Raw genomic sequence first — 25,985 nt, 5'->3', positions numbered from 1 at the left:
CACGGGGCCACTAATATATGCTCATTAAAGACGGTCTCATAGTATATATGCACAGGAGGGTTGAATTAAGGGCACAAAGTCCATGAGTAATCCCATTTGACTCAATGGGACTATTTACAGAACAAGGTGCTACTGAGCATGAGTGAGGGTGGTGGAATTTGACTTACAGTAAGTTATGGCAGAATTCATTTTTTAGAATTTTGACTGATGTCAATGTTTACTTTTAAGCAATTTTTAGTTTTATTGTTTTGATTTTTCACAGTTGTGGGAAATTATGGGGGTAAACCATTGTTTAATGACAGATTCAACAACTTTATAAACCATTAAACACAAATTGTCAACATCACATGTCAAAATATATAAAGTAAATATCCTTAAATTAACAAATCAGACCTGTTTTTACTATTCATTCACTAGTCTATTTGTAACAAGATTAACTCAAAAGTCTAAATCACTGGATTTTGACTCAAGTTCTCCAGCAGCATTTTTCTTTCTTTGCCGATCTGTAAATTTCAATTGTTATCAATGGAAATATGTCAATTTGTATGTATGGTAAAACTGACATTTACCGACACTTACAGATAAAATCTACAGTAGAACCTCAGAGTTATGAGCACCAGAGTTTCGAACTGACCAGTCAACCACACCCCTCATTTGGAACCTGAAGTACACAATGAGGCAGGAGCAGAGACCAAAAAACAAAAAAAAACCCAACAACAACAAAAAAGCAGCAGCAAATACAGTACAGTACTGTGTTAAACATAAACTACTAAAAAAAACAAAGGAAAAGCAGCATTTTTCTTCTTCACAGTAATGTTTCAAAGTTTATTAAGTCAATGTTCAGTAGTAAACTTTTGAAAGAACAACCATAACATTTTGTTCAGAGTTACGAACAACTTCCATTTTCGAGGTGTTCGTAACTCTGAGGTTCTACTGTAATTCTTTCAAGCCGAGTTTTCACAAATTCATTGGACTGGGACTATCCAAAGCTTCCATAAGTAACAAAGATCAGGTTTTTCGGAGAACATCTTCAGTATGAAGCTACATTTTATGTTGTGGAAGTTGTCATCTTAAGATGTCTTTGCTCCCCATACTTTCTGTGGTGTGCAGATACTCCTTTCCTTCATAAATAACAGGTGTCCAGAGTAAAACAGATCATACAGACTTTTCAGTTTTAAAATCCTTAATTTACCAAAACCAGAAATTTCACAAAAGGATCCTGCAATCGAACTATTAAATGCATTTATTTTCACATTTATCTTGTGGTTTCAAAAGCACAAGTTGAAAATGTGGCCACTGATGATATTTAATGGCCAACCTTCATTTATGTCCTAATTGGTGTATATTTTAATATCTGTAGCTAATCATCAACCTGGAAGGAAAATTATATATTTTGGCAGTCAGAAAGTTGTACATAATTATAACTCTTTTCCTGTATAGTGCAAAAGTGAAGTAAAGATTTGTTTTAAATCTTAAAACCAGAACTGTTTTATGTTAAAACACCTGTCAATTTCATCCTGAGGATTGGAGGGGAGGGGTAGGGACAAAGTTAGTATTAAAGTAACACTGGCAGGTTTATTTTACTTCTAAATATTCTAGAAATAAATAAATTAGTTGGTAGTTGACCTCCACAAATCCTGTGGACTAGTGCTAACCAGTAAATGGATAGCCCTTTCAACTATACAAATACATTACTTTGACACGCAGTGCCTTTCATATAGTTGAATTCAAGAAAGATATATGTTGTTTGAGACTTTTCTGGGCTAGATTCTGTGCTACACCTTGTTAACCTCACTGTTTAAAATGTTTGCACAGGGTAAACCAGTGTAGAACTTGGTCTCTTGTTTATGCAGAACTGAAAGTATAATATATATTTAGTAGGGCTGTCAAGCAATTAAAAGCTTAATTGTGATTAATAGCAATTAATCGCACTGTTAAACAATAATAGAATAGCATTTACTTAAATATATTTGGATGTTTTCTACATTTTCAAATATATTGATTTCAATTACAACACAGAATACAAAGTGTACAGTGCTCACTTTATATTTATTTTTGATTACAAATATTTGCATTGTAAAAAAACAAAATAAATAGTATTTTTCAATTCACCTAATACAAGTACTGTTGTGCAATCTCTTTATCATGAAAGTTGATCTTACAAATGTAGAATTATGTACAAAGAAACTGCATTCAAAAATAAAACAATGTAAAATTTTAGAGCCTGCAAGTCCACTCAGTCCTACTTCAGCCAATCACCCAGACAAACAAGTTTGGTTACAATTTGCAGGAGATAATGCAGCCCACTTCTTGTTTACAATGTCACCTGACATTCACATGGCACTGTTGTAGCCAGCGTAGCAAGATATTTATGTGCCAGATGCGCTAAAGATTCATATGTCCTTTCATGCTTCAAGCAACATTCCAGAGAACATGTGTTCACGCTGATGATGGGTTCTGCTTTATAACGATCCAAAGAAGAGCGGACTGATGCATGTTCATTTTCATCATCTGAGTCAGATGCCACCAGCAGAAGTTGATTTTCTTTTTTGGTGGTTCGAGTTCTGTAGTTTCTGTATCTGAGTGTTGCTATTTTACGTCTTCTGAAAGCATGCTCCACACCTCATCCCTCTCAGATTTTGGATGGCACTTCAGATTCTTAAACCTTGGGTTGAGTGCTGTGGTTATTTTTAGAAATCTCACATTGGTACCTTCTTTGTATTTTGTCAAATCTGCTGTGAAAGTGTTCTTAAAACGAACATGTGCTGGGTCATCATCCGAGATGAAATATATGGCAGAATGCAGGTAAAACAGAACAGGAGACATACAATTCTCCCCAAAGAAGTTCAGTCACAAATGTAATTAACACATTATTTTTTTAACAAGCGTCATCAGCATGGAAACGTCCTCTGGAATGGTGGCGGAAGAATGAAGGGGCATACGAATGTTTAGCATATGTGACATGTAAATACCTTGCAACGCCGGCTACAAAAGTGCCATGTGAACGCCTGTTCTCACTTTCAGGTGACATCATAAACAAGAAGCGGGCAGCAGTATCTCCCGTTAATGTAAACAAACTTGTTTGTCTGAGTGATTGGCTGAAGTAGGATTGAGTGGACTTGTAGGCTCTAAAGTTTTACATTGTTTTATTTTTGAATGCAGTTTCTTTGTACATAATTCTACATTTTATAAGTTCAACTTTCATGATAAAGAGATTGCACAACAGTACTTGTATTAGGTGAACTGAAAAATACTATTTCTTTTGTTTTTTACAGTACAAATATTTGTAATAAAAAAATAAAGTGAGCACTGTACACTTTGTATTCTGTGTTGTAATTGAAATCAATATATTTGAAAATGTAGGAAACATCCAAAAATATTTAATAAATTTCAATTGGTATTCTATTGTTTAACAGTGCGATTAATCGTGAGTAATTTTTTTTTAGTTAATTGCGTGAGTTAACGGTGATTAATTGACAGACCTAATATTTAATGCTTATTTAGCACTTTCTTCCCCCCAAAAAATCACAAATCATTCTCTACAAAGGTGGATATTATCTCCATTTTACAAATGGAAAAGAGAGCTTAACACAAATTTTCAAATGAGGGTGCTTAAAGTTAGGCAGCTAAATAAAATGGCGTAGCAAAGGGCCGGCTGCCAGAGATACAGAGATGGTGTTGATGCATAGGGCCTCCGATTCATATCCCGGAATCAGGACATATCCCAGGAATTGAAGGGATGGGGTGGGGGGCTGCTTCTGTAGTCTGTTTTATAAAGAAAATCCTGACCCAGTCCAACAGATCAACTGGGGATAAAACTGGGTGAGACGAATTTTTGCAGAGGTTCTCTCCCTTTTAGGCTTCCATTGAAGGTTTTCCAACAGGAAGGTGAAATTGATCCCTACACTAAGGAATATCTGAAGCACTGCACCGCTACATATATGGGAGAATCTGCAGAAAGGAGACATGGCACATGGAAACATGCAGCAAACTCTCTCAAGCTCATTGCGTCTAACCCCACTCCACTCAAACATGCACACGCCCCTTTCTGCGGAAGACCTCTGTATGCTTTGTGCTTAAACAGCAATAATACATTTTTCTTTTGCCACAACACAGGAAAGATTTGCTGATTGTAAATTAATGCAACTTTAAGGTTTCAGTAGCAATTTAGTTTGCTTTGCCACAATAGTATATGTATTAATTTGCCCTTGCCCTGACTCCTCTTGAATTTCTCTAGACAATACTTTCCTCCTCTGCCACCCACTTTTGGAGTCTGCAGACAGTTTATGGATATTCTGCATGAGACTATTATTGTGCTGTAAGCTTTTATGGAAGGTTATAGCTTGTGTCTAACATTGAGGCAGTTTTTGAAGCAAGTCACTAATTGTTTCAACATGGAAGCCATTACAACATGCGTCTCTGTCTGAGTGTCCATGTAGCCAATACTAAGTACTGGGAAATATTTTACCAGGAATATTACAGCATGTGCACAATAAGTGTGTCGCAAATAAGAAAACACATTACCAGGACAAACATAACGTACAGAAACAGCTTCCAATTTTTCAATGAACTTTTGAATCAAACCCTCAACTTGGTGTGAGATCCAAGAAGAACCTTTCAGTAAGTTATTTTTAACTTTAATTATTAAATATGATTTCCTTTATTTTTAAACAAGCTGCATTCAGGCACTGCTAAGGAATGGACTAAATCCAACATCAATAAATTCTATTTGAGTCTGCCACAATTCTAGTTTTACTACAGTTTCAAAGTCACAAACTGTTTTAATACTCTATCCTTACTACTTTCACATAGGTGATTTTAACACACTATTCTTTTAGAAAAAGTAAATGAATAATAAATGATACCATAACACCAATGACTGTGAAAAGTGTTGAATATGAATTCAACTATATAAGTGGAACAGATTTTCTGCAAACCAAATGTCATAAAATAGAAATTGGAGCAGGCAAGGAAGTATTCCAAAATACCCAAAATGCATGTGTGCATATAGTCTGCTACAAACTCTAGCCAAAGTCAATCCTTTTTTTTCATATTAGAACTAATTTCTTGTAATAAAAATACTGATTCAGTAGATATTGATATTTCCTTTCCATCTTTGTTCAAGGGTCAGCCAAAAGTAAAAATCATTAGTGCCATTAGTTTCCAAACAAGTTTCCTGCACCCATAACCACACACCTATTTGTGTTTTCTTTTACTTTAAGTTTGCAGAACACTTTCAGTAAAACTGGAGTGTGAAAGGGTATGTGTGCACTTAATGTATGTCTATCAGTCCTTTCTTCTCTAAGGTTGTGTGTGAAGACAGCAAGAGAAAGAGGGAAAATGGTGAAGGTTCTTCTTTGAGGAGAAGCAGGTTTATTCAAATGGGAAATTACTTAATACTTCTGGGCTAGGAGGGTTGAAGAGTGTGCTGAATAGGCTAAACCTTTGTTTGAAAAGAGATTCTGTACACTTTGATTTCTTACATTCTGTGCTTTCAAACTGACCCTCTGCTGCTCTGTTCCTACTGCGCCTAGCCTGGCTTTGTCCCTCTGGTCCTTGATGTCTACCCTGCTTCTCATTCCTCTCCCTTTGAATCAAGCTGCTTCCTCCTCTCCTCCATGCTGCCTGAGAGCACAAGACAGAAACTCTCTTAGTCAAGCTCTGATGCTCAATGCCACAGTGCAAGCAGCAACTGTAGGAAAAGTCCTGTCTCTCCCCAGCGGCCTTGCTCAGTGCGGACAAACTCTGAAAAAATTAGCTGCAAGCCTCTACCAAATAACAGTTTTCTGAAAGCTTGGTGGATTTTCACATGATAATAATAGGCATCTCTCTGACCTCAGAGCAACCCCCCTTCCTTCCCAGCCAATTTCAAGTCCAAATTTCAAATCTGCTGCAAAGAATGGAGGTGAAAGAGCTTCTCCAAATGGCTGCAAGGATTTTTTTTAACATTAAGAAAAGAATGGGTTTTTCTCTAAATCTCATTTCTCAAAAACAGGTGAACCACTTAAGATGAAATTTTAAAGAAGAAAAAGAAATCAGCCTGATGTAGACAACAAATTTCAACCCAAGCAGTTAAGGTTTGACAAAGTTATCAGCAACTGAAAAGGTGCTCATAAAGGCCAGCAGGGAGATAACCAGTCCAGTAGTGTCCTCTGGGCTGGGGTCAAAGGCAGGAGTTGAGACAAGTTACCAGCTCAACTCAGGAAACAGGTACCAAGGTCAAGCCTGGCCAGGGTTGAAGTCAGGAGTAAGATGTGGCAAAAGACAAGGTCTGTAGCAAGCCAGCATCTGCACTGTTGTTCAGATGGCTCCCTGGGGTAGTTTCCTGGTTTCAATTGTTGGTGTGGCCCAATCAGGCATCCCCTGGGTTCTGTCACTCTGGCCTCTTTAGGTGGTACTTCCTGCAGTGCCTACTGATGCAGTAAGCACTGGATGCTGCTTCACTTGGCTCCCATTGGTGACATGGAGGCATCAGTTACCACAACCCCAGGTTCCAGACCAGTGGACCCTTATAGGGGTTACAGCTGAAAGTGTTCAGCAACCTTAATCATAAGTGTCACTGCCAGCTCCATGTATAATAAAACAAATTTCATCAGTATCTATAAGCATAGCTTCACATTCTGTAGTCCCCAGATCGCCTACATACATGTCCACATTTTGGTGTGGCAAGGGAAGTGTCAATCTAATCAGACATGTCACCAGAACACTGATCAAATAAAGTAGGCATGCTTTAAAAATCCCTTACAGTTTTAGAGGTGTTAAGTGCAGAGCCTGTCTTTGTGTTATTTGCTAAACTAATGCCTCCTACAAAAAGACCCTAATTAGCGTTACCAGATGTCCCGATTTTACAGGGACAGTCCCGATTGTTGGGTCTTTTTCTTATATAGGCTCTTATTACCCTCCACCCCGTCCCCATTCTTCACATTTACTGTCTGGTCACCCTAACCCCTAATCCTTGCTTGAGCTCTGTCAGTACAACCATAACAGGAAAAAAAAAATTAATACCCCATATAACTGAAGAATACCACCAAAACCAGTAACATCTCTAAAACCACAATGTACTTAAAGTGAGCAGCACAGCATACATTTCTAGCTAAAGTTGTTCAAATTTCCAAGAGAATAAAATTTTATAAGCAGAATTCTTAATCAAACTCCAGTTTTGTTTCTGTAAATCTCCTTTCTCAGAAGCTTATGATTCATTTTCTTCCCTCACTTTTAGTTAGCAGTCGATAGCCAATTTTGAGGCCTCAAATATAAGCTTTATCTGTCTGCCTATGCTAATTATATTGCACCAATCACTGCTGTATCTAGGCAGTGGTTTTAAAAGTATAAATGTTTTACTTTTATAATATTTCCTAAGCTTGGCAAAGTACAGAACTAATGCTTTAATATTTTCTTCTTGGAAAACTCTCCTCACCTCCACCATCTCTCTCCTGAGGGATTATGTGGTTAGGCTAAGATCTAGGAAATTTTAAATTTTGTTTCCTGCAAATGCCTCTTTCCTGGCTGCTGCTGAGATTCTCTCTCGTTTTCTATAATCTAAAATTGTAGCAATACAGTAATTCTATTTCCTGTTTTGTATACTGAAGTTGACTCAGTAACAGGAACCCTAGTACACTTAACAACATATATAGAGTCATCTTACACTTTTAAATCTAATACAGAGAAAAGAATTTGCCGTAGGAAAGCTACAAAAATCAGGATTTTCCCTTTCCACAATATGTTTGAGACTACAATGCAGTTTATTATTAGAAATACAGATGATACCTAGCAATGGAACTGAATAAAATTCTGCAACTGATGACATAGCTCTTTAAGGTAAATATAATATCTGATGTTTCTTTTTTAACACCAAGTCTGCAAACTTAAGCTTTATTTTCCAATGAAATAAAGTGTCCAAATACTAATATAACTTGGCATTAAAAATGGGGAATTATGTGCATAATCATTTAACATGTGTAAGTGTTGATATGATACCCACTGTGTCCACATTTGAAAACTGGGCCCTTTCTCTGTAAAAAAGATTCCTTAGCTAAGAGATGAGTTATATATACTTTTCAGCCAAACTTTTAGAATTATTTAATGCTTGAAAGTTAGCCTTTGCTTTGTGCTCTGTTGACTCACAAACTTGAGCTCTGAAGGTATGTCTACACTGTTATTAGACACCTGTGGCTGGCCCATGCCAGCTGACTAGCACTCATGCTAAGGTGCTGTTTAATTGCAGTGTAGACCTTTGGGCTCTGGCTGCAGCCTGAGCTCTGGGACTCTCCTACTTTGCACAGTCCTAGAGCCTGGACTCCAGCCCAAGCCCAAATGTCTACATGGCAATTAAACAGCCCCTTAGCCTGAGTCAGCTGGCATGAGCCAGCTGCGGTGCAGCATAGACATATCCTGTGGGATCACCAGAAAAGGGAATTTCTGCATTAGCTAGGGAAGTACACCCTTCTTCCCGCCAACACGAACTTCTCAGCTATCATAGTGGTACGCAACAAGGTGCAGTGTCCATGGTGGCCAGGCCTCAACTGCAAAAGGCACCACAGATTAAGCCAAAAACTTGAACTGACCTAGAATCAAACAGTAAGCCAGTGCAGCACAGGTGTATTGTGCTTCTGCTCACCTATTTCCACTGAGCAAGTGAACCATTGCATTCTGAGTCATCATAAAAGATTGTGCTGCTTCTAAACTCTGTGGAGGTGGCAAAGTACTGATTCATATTAGTAAGGAAACATAGCAATCTCTTAGCTAACCCCAGATGAATAAAAGTACTAGAAACCATCACTGCTATCTGGGAAACCAAAGAGTCAGGAGTAGAAAAGTAAACCAAGCATGTGATCCTTCCTTTGCAAGAAACAGATTTACTGTACCAATATATGGAATGGAGCCATCACAATCCCCATCAATCCCCCTCAGTTCTTCCTCCTATCAACCATTCTTTCCATGGTAATCCTCAACAATCTCATTTTTATCCAGATCTCTGTGTAATATCCACTGAAAAAAGGCACAAAACCTGCACTTCCTAGACTGCATTTATAGTCAGAGTATCATTGGCATACCAATAACACTGCAACCCAAAATGCCTCAGATTCTCTACAGCAGCTACCCATACACGTTATACTGGAAGAGTGATAGAACGGAACTCTGAGGGACTCCAGATGTGAGGACTTTAGACCAATGAACAATTACATAGTATCACCCCCAGATTTTTTTGAGAAAAAGGAATTTTGCCCCGAAGAAAAATCCCACCTAACCCTGCCAAATCCTACATGAAAGTCAACATTACATCATAGTCAACAGTATTAAGTCAACTTCTGATAGTGATAATAAAATTCTTATAGACATTTGACTTCTGTCAATCACCAGAAATATATCAATCAAGGGTATTAATGCCATCTCTGTACCATAAATGATGTCCAAACCCAAACAGATAGGGATCCAAGAAACCAGAGAGATCTAGAGGAAGCTGGAGTTGTCCCAATGCAACCTTCTTTAAAAAACTGTTATCCTGAACTGAAAAGGTTCAAGACAGGACTGTAACTGGCAAGGTCAAAAAGTTAGGAAATACAAATTTAAGGTTCTTATAACTAGGCAGCTTCTTGGTGTTAAAAAGAGGGAAGTAGGGGGGACACAAAAAGCAGTGCAGTGTTCATAGAATCATAGAATATTAGGGTTGGAAGAGACCTCAGAAGGTCATCTAGTCCAATCCCCTGCTCAAAGCAGGACCAATACCCACAAAATCATCCCAGCCAGGGCTTTGTCAAGCTGGGCCTTAAAAACCTCTAAGAATGGCAATATACAAAAACCTGTAGGAGGACACTTCAACCTCCCTGGACACACAATAGCAGATTTAAAGGTAGCCATCCTGCAGCAAAAAAACTTCAGGACCAGACTTCAAAGAGAAACTGCTGAACTTCAGTTCATCTGCAAATTTGACACCATCAGCTCAGGATTAAACAAAGATTGTGAATGGCTAGCCAACTACAAAAGCAGTTTCTCCTCCCTTGGTGTTCACACCTCAACTGCTAGAAGAGGGCCTCATCCTCCCCGATTGAACTAACCTCGTTATCTCTAGCCTTACTCACTCTTGCTTGCATATTTATACCTGCCCCTGGAAATTTCCACTATATGCATCCGAAGAAGTGGGTTTTCACCCACGAAAGCTCATGCTCCTATATGTCTGTTAGTCTATAAGGTGCCACAGGACTCTTTGCTGCTTTTAAGAATGGAGATTCAACTACCTCCCTAGGTAACCCATTCCAGTGTTTCACCACCCTCCTAGTGAAAAATATGTTGACATATGGGATCCCCAGAAGAATGGAAGGGGGAAGAATGGAGGACCTTGGTATGGGAGAAATGGGGGGCAGAGCTCTGGGCAGGCGGAGGAGGAAAAGTGGAACAGCCAACAGGTTTAGGATTGGGTGATGGGAGAGTGGGATACAGGGTGAAGATTAGGAATAAGGGTAGAGCTGCTTGCAAATTTTCCATTGAACTTTTTTCTGATTTTAGTGGAAATCATGCTTTTTTGATTATCACCAAATGAATAAGATTCTTCCCAGACAGCTAGAACATTCCTTGAAATTTTGGAATTGATCAGATGTAGTCTTCAAAAATTATCATGTTACAGACAGAGAAATAGAGAAATGCCATCAAGTTGAGGGTTTGGCCTCATTTTATTTGGCCAATTACTTTGAATTATGATTGTGTTTAGACACTGACTGAGACTGGGGTCTCACTGTGCTTAGTGCCATGGTAACATTTAGTAGGAGACAGAACCTACATCTAAGAAATTACAATCTAAACAGATAAGACAAACAAGGGGTGAGAGAGAAGAAGTATCATTATCCCAATATTACAGATGGGAACTAAAGCACAGAGAAATTAACTAACTTGGCCAACATGACACAAGAAATCTATGGAAGAGCCAGGAAACTAACCCAGATCTCTTAAGTCTCAATGCAGTGCCGTAACCACAAGACCATCCTTTCTCTGCAATTATTTTGTTAGAGATGGAAAAAAGAAAAGAATCTGGATGGTATGCCTTTGATTCTTGTTCCAAAGATTTTAGTGTTGGGGATCCAATCTACAGTGTGATATTCAAAACTATTCGGACACTTCTGTTCATTCATATTCTGTCATCATAAAGTAGCTGAGGTGGTGATTAAAATGATTACCTCAGATATCAGAACTCCAAATTACTAAAGAAACATTTCAATCTTAAATGAAAGAGATGGCTATTAAAAATAGCTGTTTGTATTCACCAGTGTCACCCAAATGGTAGCAACAACTCAAGGGTGTAAGAGACAACATGCTTAGGTATTTAGCCAATAAAAATGAATAAATTTTAGCCTTTACATTAACAGGAAATATTTTAGATGCACTTCATCCCCCACCCAAAAAAAAAAAAAAAAACAGTAAACCAACTTTAAGCAAATTTTCTGGATTTATGAGAATTTGAGAGGGACATTTTCAGCAGGTATGGTGCTCTGGTATTACTGGAGTAACTTCAGTCAACCAAACATCAAAGAAGAGGGACACTGTCAGGCTAGGTCTACACTACCCGCCTGAATCGGCGGGTAGAAATCGACCTCTCGGGGATCGATTTATCGCGTCCCATCGGGACGCGACAATCGATCCCCGAATCGACACTCTTACTCCACCAGCGAAGGTGGGAGTAAGCGCCGTCGACGGGAAGCCGCAGAGGTCGATTTTGCCACCGTCCCTACAGCGGGGTAAGTCGGCTGCGATACGTCGAATTCAGCTATGCTATTCGCGTAGCTGAATTTGCATATCTTAAATCGACCCCCCCCACCCATAGTGAAGACCTGCCCTCATCAGTCTATTTATGGTTAGAGAGTTAAATTGCAAAAAGCAAAGTTAAAATCCTTTACACGCTGAGTGTAATGGAAGAATATTAAGCTACTTGAAACACAAATCTTAAACATAGAAGCAAGCAAAATGTTGACCAACAACTAATAGAAATAGTACCAACCATTAGCCAGAAATCATTCTGATCTCTAAGGAAAAAAATAACACTTGGGATTCTGGAACAATGTGTATGTTAGAATTTTTCTAGAAGACTGAGCATAGTAAAATGCATTAAGCAACATCCCTTTCATTCTAGAAAGAAAAGAAAAACAGCAAAGCACTTTGGGACTGATCCAGCTCCACTCAAGCCAACAGCAGTCCTTCTACTGACCTTGAATGGGAGTTAGATCAGGCCACTTGTAACCAGAAAGAAGGAGGAAGACAGAATTGGAGCACATCTACCTCTAAATCTTCCAATTACTATACAGAATGGGACTTTTAGTGAACAATATATAGACAGAAAACTGTCCTTCAAAGCCCTACAAACTGGAAAAATGGAGTGCCAACATTCACAGATTATTATATACCCAGATCTCAGTGCTGGAAGAGAAATATCCTTCCTAAACAAAACAAAACAAAAAAAAGCAAGCTGAATTGCTTCTGGCACTTACAGGCTATTTATCATAGAGATCTGTGCCAGGGGTTTCTCCATCTTAGTGACAAGGGACTTCATGAAGAAAAAAGTCATTTCTCATGTCTCTGCAGTCCACAGGAAGGCCATCCGGGTTCTTAAGGAGCCATTATATAGTCAGACAATATTGTATGTCTTCAATAAGCCAGTGGTCTGAATGAGCTCTCGCCTGCCATCTATTGATGAACTGGGGGGAAAGACCTCAGGAACAGACCACATTTGCATAGACACACCTATTGTCTCTTCTAGGTGATCAGCAGACAGACCTGCTTTGCCAAAGTGATCAATTTTGACTGTTTTGGGTTAAAATTCACCTAAGTCTTGGATACAGGGATAATACAATGTTGTTATTTTTACTGTATGACTAAAGGGCAGAAGAACTGTACTTAATATGCCCTAATTGAGAAAGTCACCCTCAATTCAGCCTCACTCACTGAGAGGGGGTGGGAGTGATGCCAATCCCATCTGAACAACAGAAAGGATGGGAATAGGTGTTTCTACATGGTGGTGTGAACTCTGTTTAAAGGCTCCTAGATGCCATAGGACCCTTTCCCTCCAGCGTTTACAAACAGTTGATTAGGCTTAATTGCGAGTCCTTGTTTCTTGTTAATGATGACTAGAGCTGTAATCACTAATAAGCTGATCTAGGGAGCTGAGCCTTAGTCTTGGTGTGGGGGCAGGATTATGGTGAAAAAATGAAGAGGAGGCGGCAGCAGTGAGGTTCCCTGCTAACTAGTGAAATCACTAACAACTGGGTTAGGTGGTGGAACCTGAGAACACAGCATTGCAGCCAACAGCAGCAATGACAGCAGTGAACAGAGGTGGAAACATCACTTGAGCACACACACTTCCCCTCAGGAATTGGAGGTGAACCCACCCAAATACACACCTAGACCCTAGACTAACAAACCATAAGTGGGGTGCAACAGAAGGAAAAGGAGAGTGGCATATTGAAGGGACACTTGTCCACTGGACTTTCATATTGCAAGGTGGGAAACTAAGGCAAAGTAGTGCCCAAGATTCTGTGGGGGTGGGTGTTTACTTATTGTGTACATGCTTTTGAATCATTGTTGTGTTCTCCAAATAAATGCTGTGTTACCTCTTCTCTTAATAAAAGTTTTCTTTTGTTATACACAGATTCCGTGCTTGTGGGTAGGGAAGTATTGCCTTTTATAGGTGCCCAGTGTAGTGTTCAGTTTTTCTAGATTTCTGGATGGGGGCTCAAGACAGTTCTGTTTTGTAATATTAAGAGAAACCCCTGGATATTGACCCTTGTTGCTGCTGTCACCACCTGGCAGAAAGTATACATATACTTTAAATGGACGCATTTGAGATTGGCCTAGGAGTGGTATTCTATCTGCATTAGGTATCGCGGTAGTATAAATCACTCACACTCTATAGAATGTATTTAGCCCAGGTATTATTCCCATTGTACAGATGGGGAAGAAGCACAGATAGACTAAGTGATTTGCCTAGGGTCACATAGGATGCTTGTGGCAGAGCAAAAAATGAACCCAGATCTTCTATTGCCCAAGCTAGTGCTCTAACCAATGGATCATCCTTCCTCACAAGAAGACAATCTCAGGAGATAAATGCTGAATAGCACTCAACACTTTATTACAGCTAAAATTAATTTCCCAAGTTGAATGAAGAATTATTAAAATAGCTACTTATTGTAAATGTCAAATCCAATAAAATCAGTTAATAAAATTGGGGGTGGAAGGAGGAAATACAAGAAAAGTAATTTAAAAACTATTCAAAATGAAAGAGTTCTTTAGAGTATGTATTCTTAGAACCAAAATTCTGCTACCATATGGTTAAGTAGATGATGAAATTAGCAGTCAGTCAGCATTATATTGTTTCACAAAGGCGTACTGATAATATAAGTAATAAGTATCTAGAAAGTTACACACTATGGTGACAGAACATACAAAAATAAACTGTTTTTGAATTCTATTACATAAGACAAAGATAGCAAACATCACACAATAACACTAATGAATTTATGTTATCAGTTTAAAGGTAATCCATTTGGGAAAACCTTTAAGACAGCACCTGATTTATAGCTAGGTAAATGGATTATATAACCACGTAAATGTCTGTTGGCACATCACTAAAATGTACAGGTTGTTAGAACTAAAGTTCTATAAAACTGCAACTTCAGTAGTCATTTAGACTTAAACAGGTCAGCTTTCAAGAAACTCTAGGTTTTATGTTATGCCAAAGCCAGAATTTTATGTCTGAAACAAATTTGGCTCAAGTTATGACTCTTAGAGCCAGGCTTGCATTAGGTGGTGGGAAGAAGTGTGTTATAGGCATGGTAGTGGCTGGAAGCATTATGCCCATAGAGACCAAGAACAGGGATAATGGCTCCAGTGTCACTTGCACTCCCATTAGCACAGCCCTCCAACCACAAGCTGATGGGCAAGAAGTTGGGACCATAAATATGTTTACACCAGCAGTCTGCACAAATTCCCTCTGTAGGGACTGCTGTATGCTGATAGTGATGCTAGAACAAGGTGTGTGGGCAGCTGTATTATGACTGCCTCCTGTTCATGATCACTGGAGTGGGAAGAACAGGCTCCACACACTCTCCAATTTTGCACCCTCAACTCTGGAGCACCCAAAATTTGATTCTCTGCTTGGAACAAGTTTAAAAATACATTACCATAGGCAATCCTTTATCACAGTGAAATACACAGTGAAAATGCAAAAAGTGACTAGAACTTTTTACACAATATGTACATAATTATAATGGTAATTAAGGTTGAAACTATTTATGCTACTAAAACAGCTCCAGTCCTTCAATGCAGTCAGTGTAAACCACAGCAATCAGGCAAAGTCCCACTGGAGTCTGAGACTCAATGTGGGCACAGGGGTGCATGCTACCAAGCTGCAGTTCAGGACTGAGGCCAAATTGTGCCCCTTAAACTCTATAGTTCAGAGAGACCTGGAAAAACTGAATCTAAATATAATCAAAGACCTAAATCTTTATTTCTACATTCCCCACTTTATTTCTGCAATCTTGGAATTTACTCAAAGGTATTCAGAGAAAAAGAAACCTGAAGGAAATAATTTCTTGTATAATTAAACTAGTCAGCTAACTAAAACCTCATTAAATACAGTATAGGAAAATGAAGGCAGGACACACATGCATTCAAAAATGTGTGCTTAAAAATAGTTATTTCCCATACACTTCAGATTTTTCTTCTTCTTTTAGATTGTGATCTCTTTGGGCACCAAATGTTTCTGCAAATGTTTTTATACAGAGTTCAGCAAAATGGAGCACTGATACTGGTTGGAGCTTTTGTTTCATACCCTTAATTGTTTTCTATTTAGAGACTTGCAATGATCCATTTGATTGGTCTGAAAGAAATTATTACTACATCCATTTATTTATTTATTTACAAAAATCAGCATAGATAATTAACAGCCATAAGTAAAAAGGCTATTTTAAAATTAACATTTCTGGTTTAGCGTGCTCTATAATCACTGGACATGATTCTGACTAAATTCAGGACCAGGATGCTACAGGTAGCTGGTTACTGGAAAGTATATTTTTCACACTATGGAAACTTTTCTGTTAGAACTGATCCTGCTCTCACTATCAACTGCTGTCTGACACCAGAGAGCATATATTCTGACAGGACATGGTCAATTAGCAGAGGCCCTCATCCCATGGGCTGGACCTCCTGCATGTACAGCTTCCACACCACTGCACTGGAATCCTCATCATTAACTATTAATAGTTCTGCCAAGTGAGTCAAAAGGAAACAGAGCTCTTGCTCAAACCAAACAGGAGCTGTGGTGAGTTGTTCTTAGCAAAAAAATAGGTCTAACATACTTCATAAGAAGGGGGGAAAGGAGGATAGCATCTGCAATTCTTTGTTTATAATAACGTAGTTCAGTGATCTGTTTCTGCACCCTGTGGAAATATGGTTTCAATTTTGGTTTTAATCAATGTTGCCAACACATTTTCTTCCTTGTCAAACACTTCTCTTAAAGTGAATACAAAGACAGTTTAAGATTAATGTCTCAATTATATTACAGTAGTGGCTCGTTTGGTTTTAAATTCAGTTCACATTTGTTTAAAGAAGAGGTGCAAGCACTGTGCTTGATAAATGGAATCACAGATGGCTTTAAGATACATCATCATTACTGACTTGTTGGGCAGAGAAAAGTTACATAAACTTCTTTCCAGAATCCAGTGCTTGAAGATAAGGTCTTTGCCCATGTTGCTGTATTTCTTACACCCTTACAAAAATTTCCTCAGCTTCTGCAGATGCTCAAGTATAGAATATGGACTGTAAGAGTAGCTGGCTTTAGATATTCTGAAAAACTTGTTTCAGTTACAGCTCGATACAGCTGTCAGGATGTTATTAGCTTTGACAATATGTCTGGAATGTCAAGTGCTTTGATTTGTTTTTAAATTTAAAAAGAACAGTACAAGTTATAAAGTACATTAACTTTCAACATTTTAAAGAAGTCCTCCTAAAAGGATAAAAACTAAAATATTATCCTACTAGACCGGATAGTTTCAGATCCTTTGGTAAAAATCAAATAGTGGAGTTCTAAACTTTCTGAATCTTCAAGGAAAATTGGTTCAACAAAAAAATGATGAATGATATCTAAACCCATATAATGCAATAATATTAATATCCCAAATTCCAGTGCTGATTTAAGTCAAACATAGAAGTATAAATTTATGGGCAATGAACAAAGAGCACTAAGAGCAGATTTCACTGATTAGCCCCTAATTTATTTTCAGTCTGAAGCAGACAGATATTAACAAGTTTCTGTAATGTGCCAAACATCATATATAGTATTTATATTCCACTATCCAATGATCTATGTTGTTAACAATGTGAGTTGCAGTAAACAGTGGGTTATAATAAAGTTAAAGAATAAGGTGCACATCAAACATTTGCTGTAACTCCTAGAATATGATGAATGATTTTTTTTAAAAAATCAGATGTAGTGATTCAGGTTTCCTAATATCAAATTATACTTGAGAAAGCATGCTATAGCACTGTATTCATGGCTCCTGACATTTTCAAGACCTCTTAGCAATTGGCCTATGAGTAAAGCAGAACCATAGGAGTAGGAGTGCCAGTTGAAAGACAACAAGCTAAACAGCTCAATGATTCTCTGTCCAGAGCCAGATGCAAATTAGAGCAACCCAGGGGCTGCACTGAAATGTGCTAGCTGGCAGAGTCCCACAAAGACCATATGCCAGCTGTGGTAGCTGGAATGAATAATGCATCATGCTCTAACCACTTTTACTCATCACCCACAACAAATCCCCCCTAGCACCAAAGGGTGAAGAGAGAGGCATAGAAGCTAACTCAGCTGACTCCACACCTACTGGGGACTCTCCCATATCAGCAGTATCCCAACAGGACTTGATGCAGAAAGGGAGCAGAACAGGGTTTACCATCTGGTCATATGCATTTTTATACTACCTATCATGGGCCTTAGTTATCAGTCCCAACTAATAATTTACGTATCATATATAAATCATGAGCATACAGTTGAAACTTCAAACCACCAATTTAAATTATATTTCATCTTAAAGGGAAAAAAACCCTCTCTTCTGAAAATGACTTTTTTTCCCCGAAGAACATTTTGAAAAGCAGATTTCCAGCATTCAGACAACAGAAATATCAACAGAACCTTAATTACTACAGATCTTCCAGGCACCAAAACACTTGCCTGCATATGGTGTTAGGAGCCAGGGTTTCAACAACAGTCTGCTATTGCAGTTACTTTTGCTTCTGAATTTAAGATCAATGTTTGCTCATCCTACTCATATAGCCTTAAAGAGTTAACTATAAAGAGTATAGTATCAGAGGGGTAGCCGTGTTAGTCTGGATCTGTAAAAAGCGACAAAGAGTCCTGTGGCACCTTATAGACTAACAGACGTATTGGAGCATAAACTTTCGTGGGTGGATACCCACTTCGTCAGTTGAAGTGGGTATTCACCCACGAAAGCTTATGCTCCAATACGTCTGTTAGTCTATAAGGTGCCACAGGACTCTCTGTTGCTTTTTATAAAGAGTATAGATGAAAGTAAAACAGATTCCCTACCAAAAAGCTTTGAGGAGATTTATGTTCAATAGAAACCTGATCCCACATGGTGCAGAGTACCCAAAGTATATATCACCAGCCGGAAAGTAACTACCCTCTAGTGAATCAGTGAAGAAATGGCGCAAGGGCTGCTATCAAGCGTAACGGTATAGTCAAAATTATGCAAAGAAATGCATAGCCTATCAAAATTTACATTATTTGAATACTTGTACAAATTATAGTCTGCTTTTATTTGAGAGTGTCTGCTACATCTAAAACAAATGCACATTTACCAGAAGTAATTACAGGTGACAGTAGGGTCTGATGGTACTAGCCAATGAGAAAAGAGAAACCATCTTTAAACAAGAACACCCTCAATTGAACTTGTACCATTGGGATTCATTTCCAACGGGATCTAAGTACAGCTAAATGCCTTCTCATTTTTCATTTAGGTCACTGATTCATCTCCAACCCATTAATAAAAGTCATCACCACTTGAAGGCAGTTTGGCAATCTACGCAAAATGAGTTTGTAGTTTCTATACAGTTCCTATTGTTCAGATATGCACATCACAGGAATTGCCATAACTGGCACTATGTGCCATCCACTGTTAGTGGTGGTGAGAACTCTGAATCATGCATTGCATAAAATGTAATAAATTAGCCTCTAAAAACTGTTCTGAATTTTGAGAGTCTGTTGTATTTTCAAGGAGAAATAATGGAATGTGAACTATTTAAAAAAAATTATTTTCTCTGCCATGAAAGAAAATGCACTGTATGTCAGATGCAATGCATACATCTTTATGGTGTCAAGAATCAGATATGTATGCTCTTTCAGGTATTTGGAATCCAAAACATATCTACTATTTTTCAAAGGTAAGTAAAAAGTTTATCTCAAAATGCTTAAACTCATTATATATATACATATACATATATATATACACACACACACACACTCTACATTCAACCAAATGAAAATGCAGCCAACAGGCACACAGCACATTACATAACAGTAAAAAGAAGACGACATTTTGGCCAACACCATGAGGGGAAGCCCAGAGTCTTATGAATGTGAAATAGGATCCCTGGTATTCAAAGAGAGCACACAAGATCTCAGTTTTTCTGCTCTTATCTAAGGCCCCAGAAGAATGCATGAAAGGACACTTTTTGTGAATATATTAGAAGCAGCTCTATAGTTTGCAACAAAAGTCATAAAATATTATTACGCACGCTTTTATCTTCTGATCCACAGGCTATGAATTGCCCACAGGGAGTGACAGCTATTCCACATGGGTGGCAGCGGTTAATATGTCCTTCAAATCGACGTTCACACCTTTAGAGGAATTAAAATAAACCGAATTAACTCTGGCTAAAAAGTAGTTTTTTAAACTAGCTACAGAGTTGATAGTTACAATCATTTATTTTTGTGAAGTTTTGCTAAATTCAGATCAACATCTGCCTAGTTACCAATACAGTACCAGAAATTAAATCTTCAATATCATGTTTGCAGGCGGATTAGGAGCAGGGCCACCCAGAGGATTCAGGGGGCCTGGGGCAAAGCAGGGGAGTGGACATACTCACCGAGCGGTGCTCCGAGTCTGTGGCAGTGGGTCCTTCAGTCGCTCCGTGTCTTCGGCAGCACTGAAGGACCCACCGCCGAAGACCCGGAGCAACTGAAGGGCCCCCCCGCCGCCGAAATGCCGCCGAAGACCCGGACCACCACTGGGTAAGTAAAAAGGCGCCTCTAGCCAGGAAAGGGATTCTCAGCCAGGGCTCGCGGGGCCCGTGGCCTGGGGCAAATTGCCCCACTTGCCCCCGCCCCTCCAGGCAGCCCTGGATAGGAGTAATTGATGTTAAAGGAATATAATAATCTACTAAAATAAATTTGAAACAGTGGAAAGTTAGAATGTAAAGTTATAAAGTTCCAGTTTTCTAACTGGAAAGTTAGAATGTAAAGTTACCAACTCGAATTTTTCCGTTTGAGATTTAAATTTTCTGGGACAGAGACAAACACTCCTGTAAATTTAAATCTGGGATCACCCAATCAGCAAATATTCCAGCCACAGTTTAGTAGACCAATTTGACTCTCAAGCCCAGTGCTTAAATTCTCCGCTAATGTTAATACACATAAAGGGTCCAACTTCATTTGACTCAGACAGCTCCAAAATTCCTATCTCTATCTCTTATGTGAGTTCTGGACACTTTGTGCCTATTTCTGTACTGTTAGTTCACAACATGCAGTGTATAGTTCTCTACAACTACTGTATGTCGAAACAGCACAGTCAATGGACTGCACTTTCCTACCTTAACTATTAATTTGTGAATTGCTTTTAAACTTGATATGTCTAAATTCAGCTTGAATGACGTTTTTGAAATATTACTGCACTATATTATAAACATTTTCAATTATATGGACTTTCCAGATATATTTGTACAGAATAAAATGGTACATCTTTATGAAACCTATTATGTGCCAAGATTAAGGGTATGTCTACACTACGAGAGTAGTTCGATTTTAGTTAAATCGAATATGTGCAATCGATATTAGAAAGTCGAACGTGTGTGTCCACACTAAGGACAGTAATTCGACTTTGTCAGTCCACACTACCAGGGAAAGCGTCGACATTGGAAGCAGTGCACTGTGGGCAGCTATCCCACAGTTCCCGCAGTCCCCGCTGCCCATTGGAATTCTGGGTCGAGCCCCCAATGCCTTCTGGGTAAAAAAATGTGGCGAGGGTGCTTTTGGGTAACTGTCGTCATCCGTCAGTCACTACCGCCCTGCCTCCCTCCCTGAAAGCGCCGGCGGGAAATCAGTTCGCGCACTTTTAGATCAGTGACAGCGCGGACGCCACAGCACTGTGATCATGGATCCCGCTGCGACCATCGCTGCAGTTGTGGCCGTTCTCAACGCCTCGCAGCTTATCATACACCTTTCCCAGAGGCAGATGCAGAGAAATCAGGCGAGGAGGCTACGGCACCGCCGTGAGGGCCTGAAGTCGGAGAGTAGCACAGAGCTGTCAGAAACCACGAGCCCCAGCGCCCAGGACATCACGGTGGCAATGGGGCATGTGGATTTTGTTGAACGGCGATTCTGGGCCCGGGAAACAAGCACGGACTGGTGGGACCGCATAGTGCTTCAGGTCTGGGATGAATCCCAGTGGCTGCGAAACTTTCGCATGCGGAAGGGGACTTTCCTGGAACTTTGTGACTTGCTGTCCCCTGCCCTGAAGCGCAAGGACACCCGCATGCGAGCAGCCCTGACTGTCCAGAAGCGAGTGGCCATAGCCCTCTGGAAGCTTGCAACGCCAGACAGCTACCGGTCAGTCGCGAACCACTTTGGCGTGGGCAAATCTACCGTGGGGGTTGTTGTCCTGCAAGTAGCCAAGGCAATCGTCAAGGTACTGCTGTCAAAGGTAGTGACCCTGGGAAACGCGCAGGCCATCATAGATGGCTTCGCCGCGATGGGATTCCCAAACTGCGGTGGGGCTATAGATGGGACTCACATCCCTATCCTGGGACCGGGCCACCAGGCCAGCCAGTACATCAACCGAAAGGGCTACTTTTCAATGGTGCTGCAAGCACTGGTGGACCATCGGGGACGGTTTACAAACATCTACGTCGGATGGCCGGGCAAGGTTCATGACGCTCGCGTGTTCAGGAACTCTGGTCTGTTTAGACGGCTGCAGGAAGGTATTTACTTCCCGGACCACAAGATAACTGTTGGGGATGTGGAGATGCCTACAGTGATCCTCGGGGACCCAGCCTACCCGCTAATGCCCTGGCTCATGAAGCCCTATACTGGCACCCTGGACACTGAAAAAGAACTCTTCAACTACCGGCTGAGCAAGTGCAGAATGGTGGTGGAGTGTGCTTTTGGCCGTCTCAAGGGGAGATGGAGAAGCTTACTGACTCGCTGTGATCTCAGCGAAACCAATGTCCCCATCGTTATTGCAGCTTGCTGTGTGCTCCACAATCTGTGTGAGAGCAAGGGGGAGACCTTTATGGCGGGGTGGGAGGTTGAGGCAAATAGCCTGGCTGCTGATTACGCCCAGCCAGACAGCCGGGCGATTAGAAGAGCCCAGCGGGACGCGCTGTGCATCCGGGAGGCTTTGAAAGCCAGTTTCAAGGCTGAGCAGGGTACCCAGTGACTTTTAAGTTTGTGGACACAGAAGCAGAACTTGCCCCCGTTTCTTTACCCAGTTGCCGTCGACTATCCTCTCCAATCACATACCCCCTTCACCCCCTTCCCAAAAAATAAAATCTGTTCTGTTTTGTTAATGGACACCATTGTCTTTATTACTGTTTTCGCGGGAATGTTTTAAACCTGGGACGCAGACTGTGGCGGGGGGCGGGTTTAGTGTTGTGATGCAAATGATGCTTCTAAACTCCAGGAATGACAGGCTCCGCGGTGGTGGACTGGTTGTTTCAACGGAGCCTGCCAGCCCTCCTGGCCGGGACTGCGTGTATGTGTCGGCTATGTGACTGTCTTGCAGGGGGAGGAGGGTTACAGATCCCCTGCTGCGCGGCTCTGTGATCCAGGGTAAGGACCGCTGCATAAGATCTGTAACTGCCCTCCCCCGCCACCAAGTCACAGAGCAACACCCCCCCCACCACCACACAGAACATGAAAACCACCTCCCAGACTGACCAGGATAACTAGTCACTGCACTGTATATGTGCCCTGCTGCTGCACCTGCCCCCTGCTAAAGGTGACTGTCCTGTCCAATGACCAAGCCCCTTCCCCCCCTTCAGACAGACTCCCCTCCAAAAGAAGAGGATGGAAACAGAAATGAACAGAAACGTATTCTTTATTAACAACCGCACATGGAACGGGGGCGTGAAACTTGGACGGGGTCTTGTGTGAGGCGGGTAGGAAAGGACTTTTCAAATTTTGGGGAATGAGAGCCTTCTAGTGGTAGAGCAGTCCGCAGGGGTGGAGTGAAATTTTTCACGGCCCCTTCCACCCCTCCGTGTTTGGACTTTGGGTGAGGGGGGTATGGGACTTGGTGGCGGGGCAGGGCAGTTACAGAGAGACTGCAGCGGGGCTCTCTCCTCCTGCCTCCGGTCCTGCAGAACATCCACAAGGCGGCGGAGCGTGTCCGTTTGCTCCCTCATTAGTCCAAGCAGCGTTTGAGTAGCCTGCCTGTCCTCCTGTCGCCACCTCTCCTCCCGTTCAATGTTTGCCCGGTGCATTTGGGACAAGTTCTCCCTCCACTGTGTCTGCTGGGCTGCCTGTGCTCGGGAGCATGCCATTAGTTCAGCAAACATGTCTTCCCGTGTCCTCTTCTTCCTCCTCCTAATGTGCGCTAGCCTCTGGGCAGATGTGGCTGTGGGAATTGGAAAAAGGGAGTGAATTCCTGAGACAGAGCAATGTATCTGTGAACAGAGAACATAGTCTTTCTCTGTGAACAAGACCATGCAGAGCACCTATCACACGCGCACTGAGGACAAGGTCGAATTTTCGGCCCTCTTCTACAGTGCCTGCGGTCTTGCTGTGGCGAGCTGAGGAGCAGGGCTGGACACCGGACTTTGTCTAGCTGGCAAACATGGTAAGCCGTAGACTTGTGGCCGCTTAAAACTTTAAGAGTGGCACTGGCCTCCTTTCACATAGAAAGCAATGCGAGTCTCTGCTGGCAGCAATCCTGCAAGCATGAACTCTGGCCCTGTCCCACCCCCTCGCGGCTGTAAACCGCGTGGCTGTAAACCGGCGGTTGCAGTTCTGTAAAGGGACGGGCAAGCAGTCCCAATACTAACTTTCCCCTACCTAATTCACAGCAGGGAGTCATGCCAGACATCACCCTCCTGAAGGTCTCTGCGAGCCAGAAGGAGCGGATGCTTCGTGACAGCCTGCAGAAACCGGGGCCATTTGCTGCGCTGCTCTGGAAGGCCATGATCCCGGAGTACCTGCTGGCGTTGTGGCAGGGAAACGTGTCCTACCACGGGGGGCCTAATAAGCTCTCCCTGCCCAGGAACCTGCTCATGAGGCTGGAAAAACACCTGCAGGAGGCGTATGAGGAGTTCTCCCCGGAGGATGTCGCCTCTATCCCCGGTTACATTGACCAGTTCTTGGCTTAGGTGCCCTTGGAGGGACAAGTGACTGCAGGGTTTTGGGCACTATAATCATGAAGCGGACATTGTGAAATTTTTTGAAAATGGTTCGGACTACATATTGAGGCGCCCAAAGACAGACTAATCATGATACACTTTGTACAGATTCCCCTTTTGTTTGACTTTCCTGTTTACATGTTTTGAAGCACTTTACCCACTGTTAATATTTTAAATCTTCCTGTTTTGTTGTAAATAAATGTTTACATGTTTTAAAGCACTTTAGCTACTGTTAATATTTTAAATATGCCAGTTATGTTGTAAATAAATGTTTAGATATTTAAAACACTTACTGCTTGATCCTTCCCCTGAATCTGTGTCTGGGGTAACGGCGGGGGACGGTTGGTAGGGGATCTCTGTCAGGGTGATGAAGAGCTCCTGGCTGTCGGGGAAATCAGCGGTGCCAGCGCTGTCGACTGCCTCGTCCTCCTCATCTCCTTCTTCATCTTCCCCGTCCGCTAACATGTCGGAGGAACCGGCCGCGGACAATATCCCATCCTCAGAGTCCACGGTCAGGGGTGGGGTAGTGGTGGCGGCCGCACCTAGGATGGAATGCAGTGCCTCGTAGAAACGGGATGTGTGGGGCTGGGATCCAGAGCGTCCGTTTGCCTCTTTGGTCTTCTGGTAGCCTTGTCTCAGCTCCTTGATTTTCACGCGGCACTGCGTTGCATCCCGGCTGTAGCCTCTTTCTGCCATGGCTTTAGAGATCTTCTCATAGGTCTTTGCATTCCGTCTTTTGGAGCGCAGCTCGGAAAGCACGGACTCATCTCCCCACACTGCGATGAGATCCAAGACTTCCCGATCCGTCCATGCTGGGGCCCTCTTTCTATTGGATTGCACGGCCATCTCTGCTGGAGAGCTCTGCATCGTTGCCACTGCTGCCACTGCTGCTGAGCTCGCCACGGTGTCCAAACAGAAACTGCGCTTCAAACTGCCCAGACAGGAAAATGAATTCAAATTTTCCCGGGGTGTGGCTGGTCAGAGCATCCGAGCTCGGACTGCTGTCCAGAGCGTCAACAGAGTGGTGCACTGTGGGATAGCTCCCGGAGCTATTAGCGTCGATTTCCATCCACACCTAGCCTAATTCGATATGGCCATTTCGAATTTAGCGCTACTCCTCTCGTTGGGGAGGATTACAGAAATCGATTTAAAGAGAGCACTATGTCGAACTAAATGGCTTCCTGGTGTGGACGGGTGCAGGGTTAATTCGATATAACGGCGCTAAATTCGACATAAAATCCTAGTGTAGACCAGGCCTATGTGAATAACACCTACTGGAGTAGGTAGAAAGGGGAGAGTAAACTATTTTCTTCCTTGCATGA

At 41.4% G+C, this 25,985-nt stretch overlaps 1 protein-coding gene across 1 annotated transcript in view; it reads right to left on the bottom strand.

Annotated features, from left to right (window-relative positions):
* The window catches only part of WDR27 (WD repeat domain 27), a 114,687-nt gene that overhangs the window by 3,712 nt on the left and 84,990 nt on the right, over nucleotides 1-25,985 (bottom strand). Inside the window, exon 22 of the mRNA XM_026649529.1 lies at nucleotides 19,789-19,891. Within this exon, the coding sequence (XP_026505314.1) occupies nucleotides 19,789-19,891 (103 nt within the window). The remainder of the gene's footprint in view (nucleotides 1-19,788; nucleotides 19,892-25,985) is intronic.

This window comes from Terrapene carolina, unplaced genomic scaffold, assembly GCF_002925995.2.
Source record: "Terrapene carolina triunguis isolate 2854851 unplaced genomic scaffold, T_m_triunguis-2.0 Scaffold85, whole genome shotgun sequence".
NCBI classification, from domain to species: Eukaryota; Metazoa; Chordata; order Testudines; family Emydidae; genus Terrapene; species Terrapene triunguis.
The sequence above is the reverse complement of the archived record's forward strand: the minus strand, read 5'-3'. Positions and strand labels throughout refer to the sequence as shown.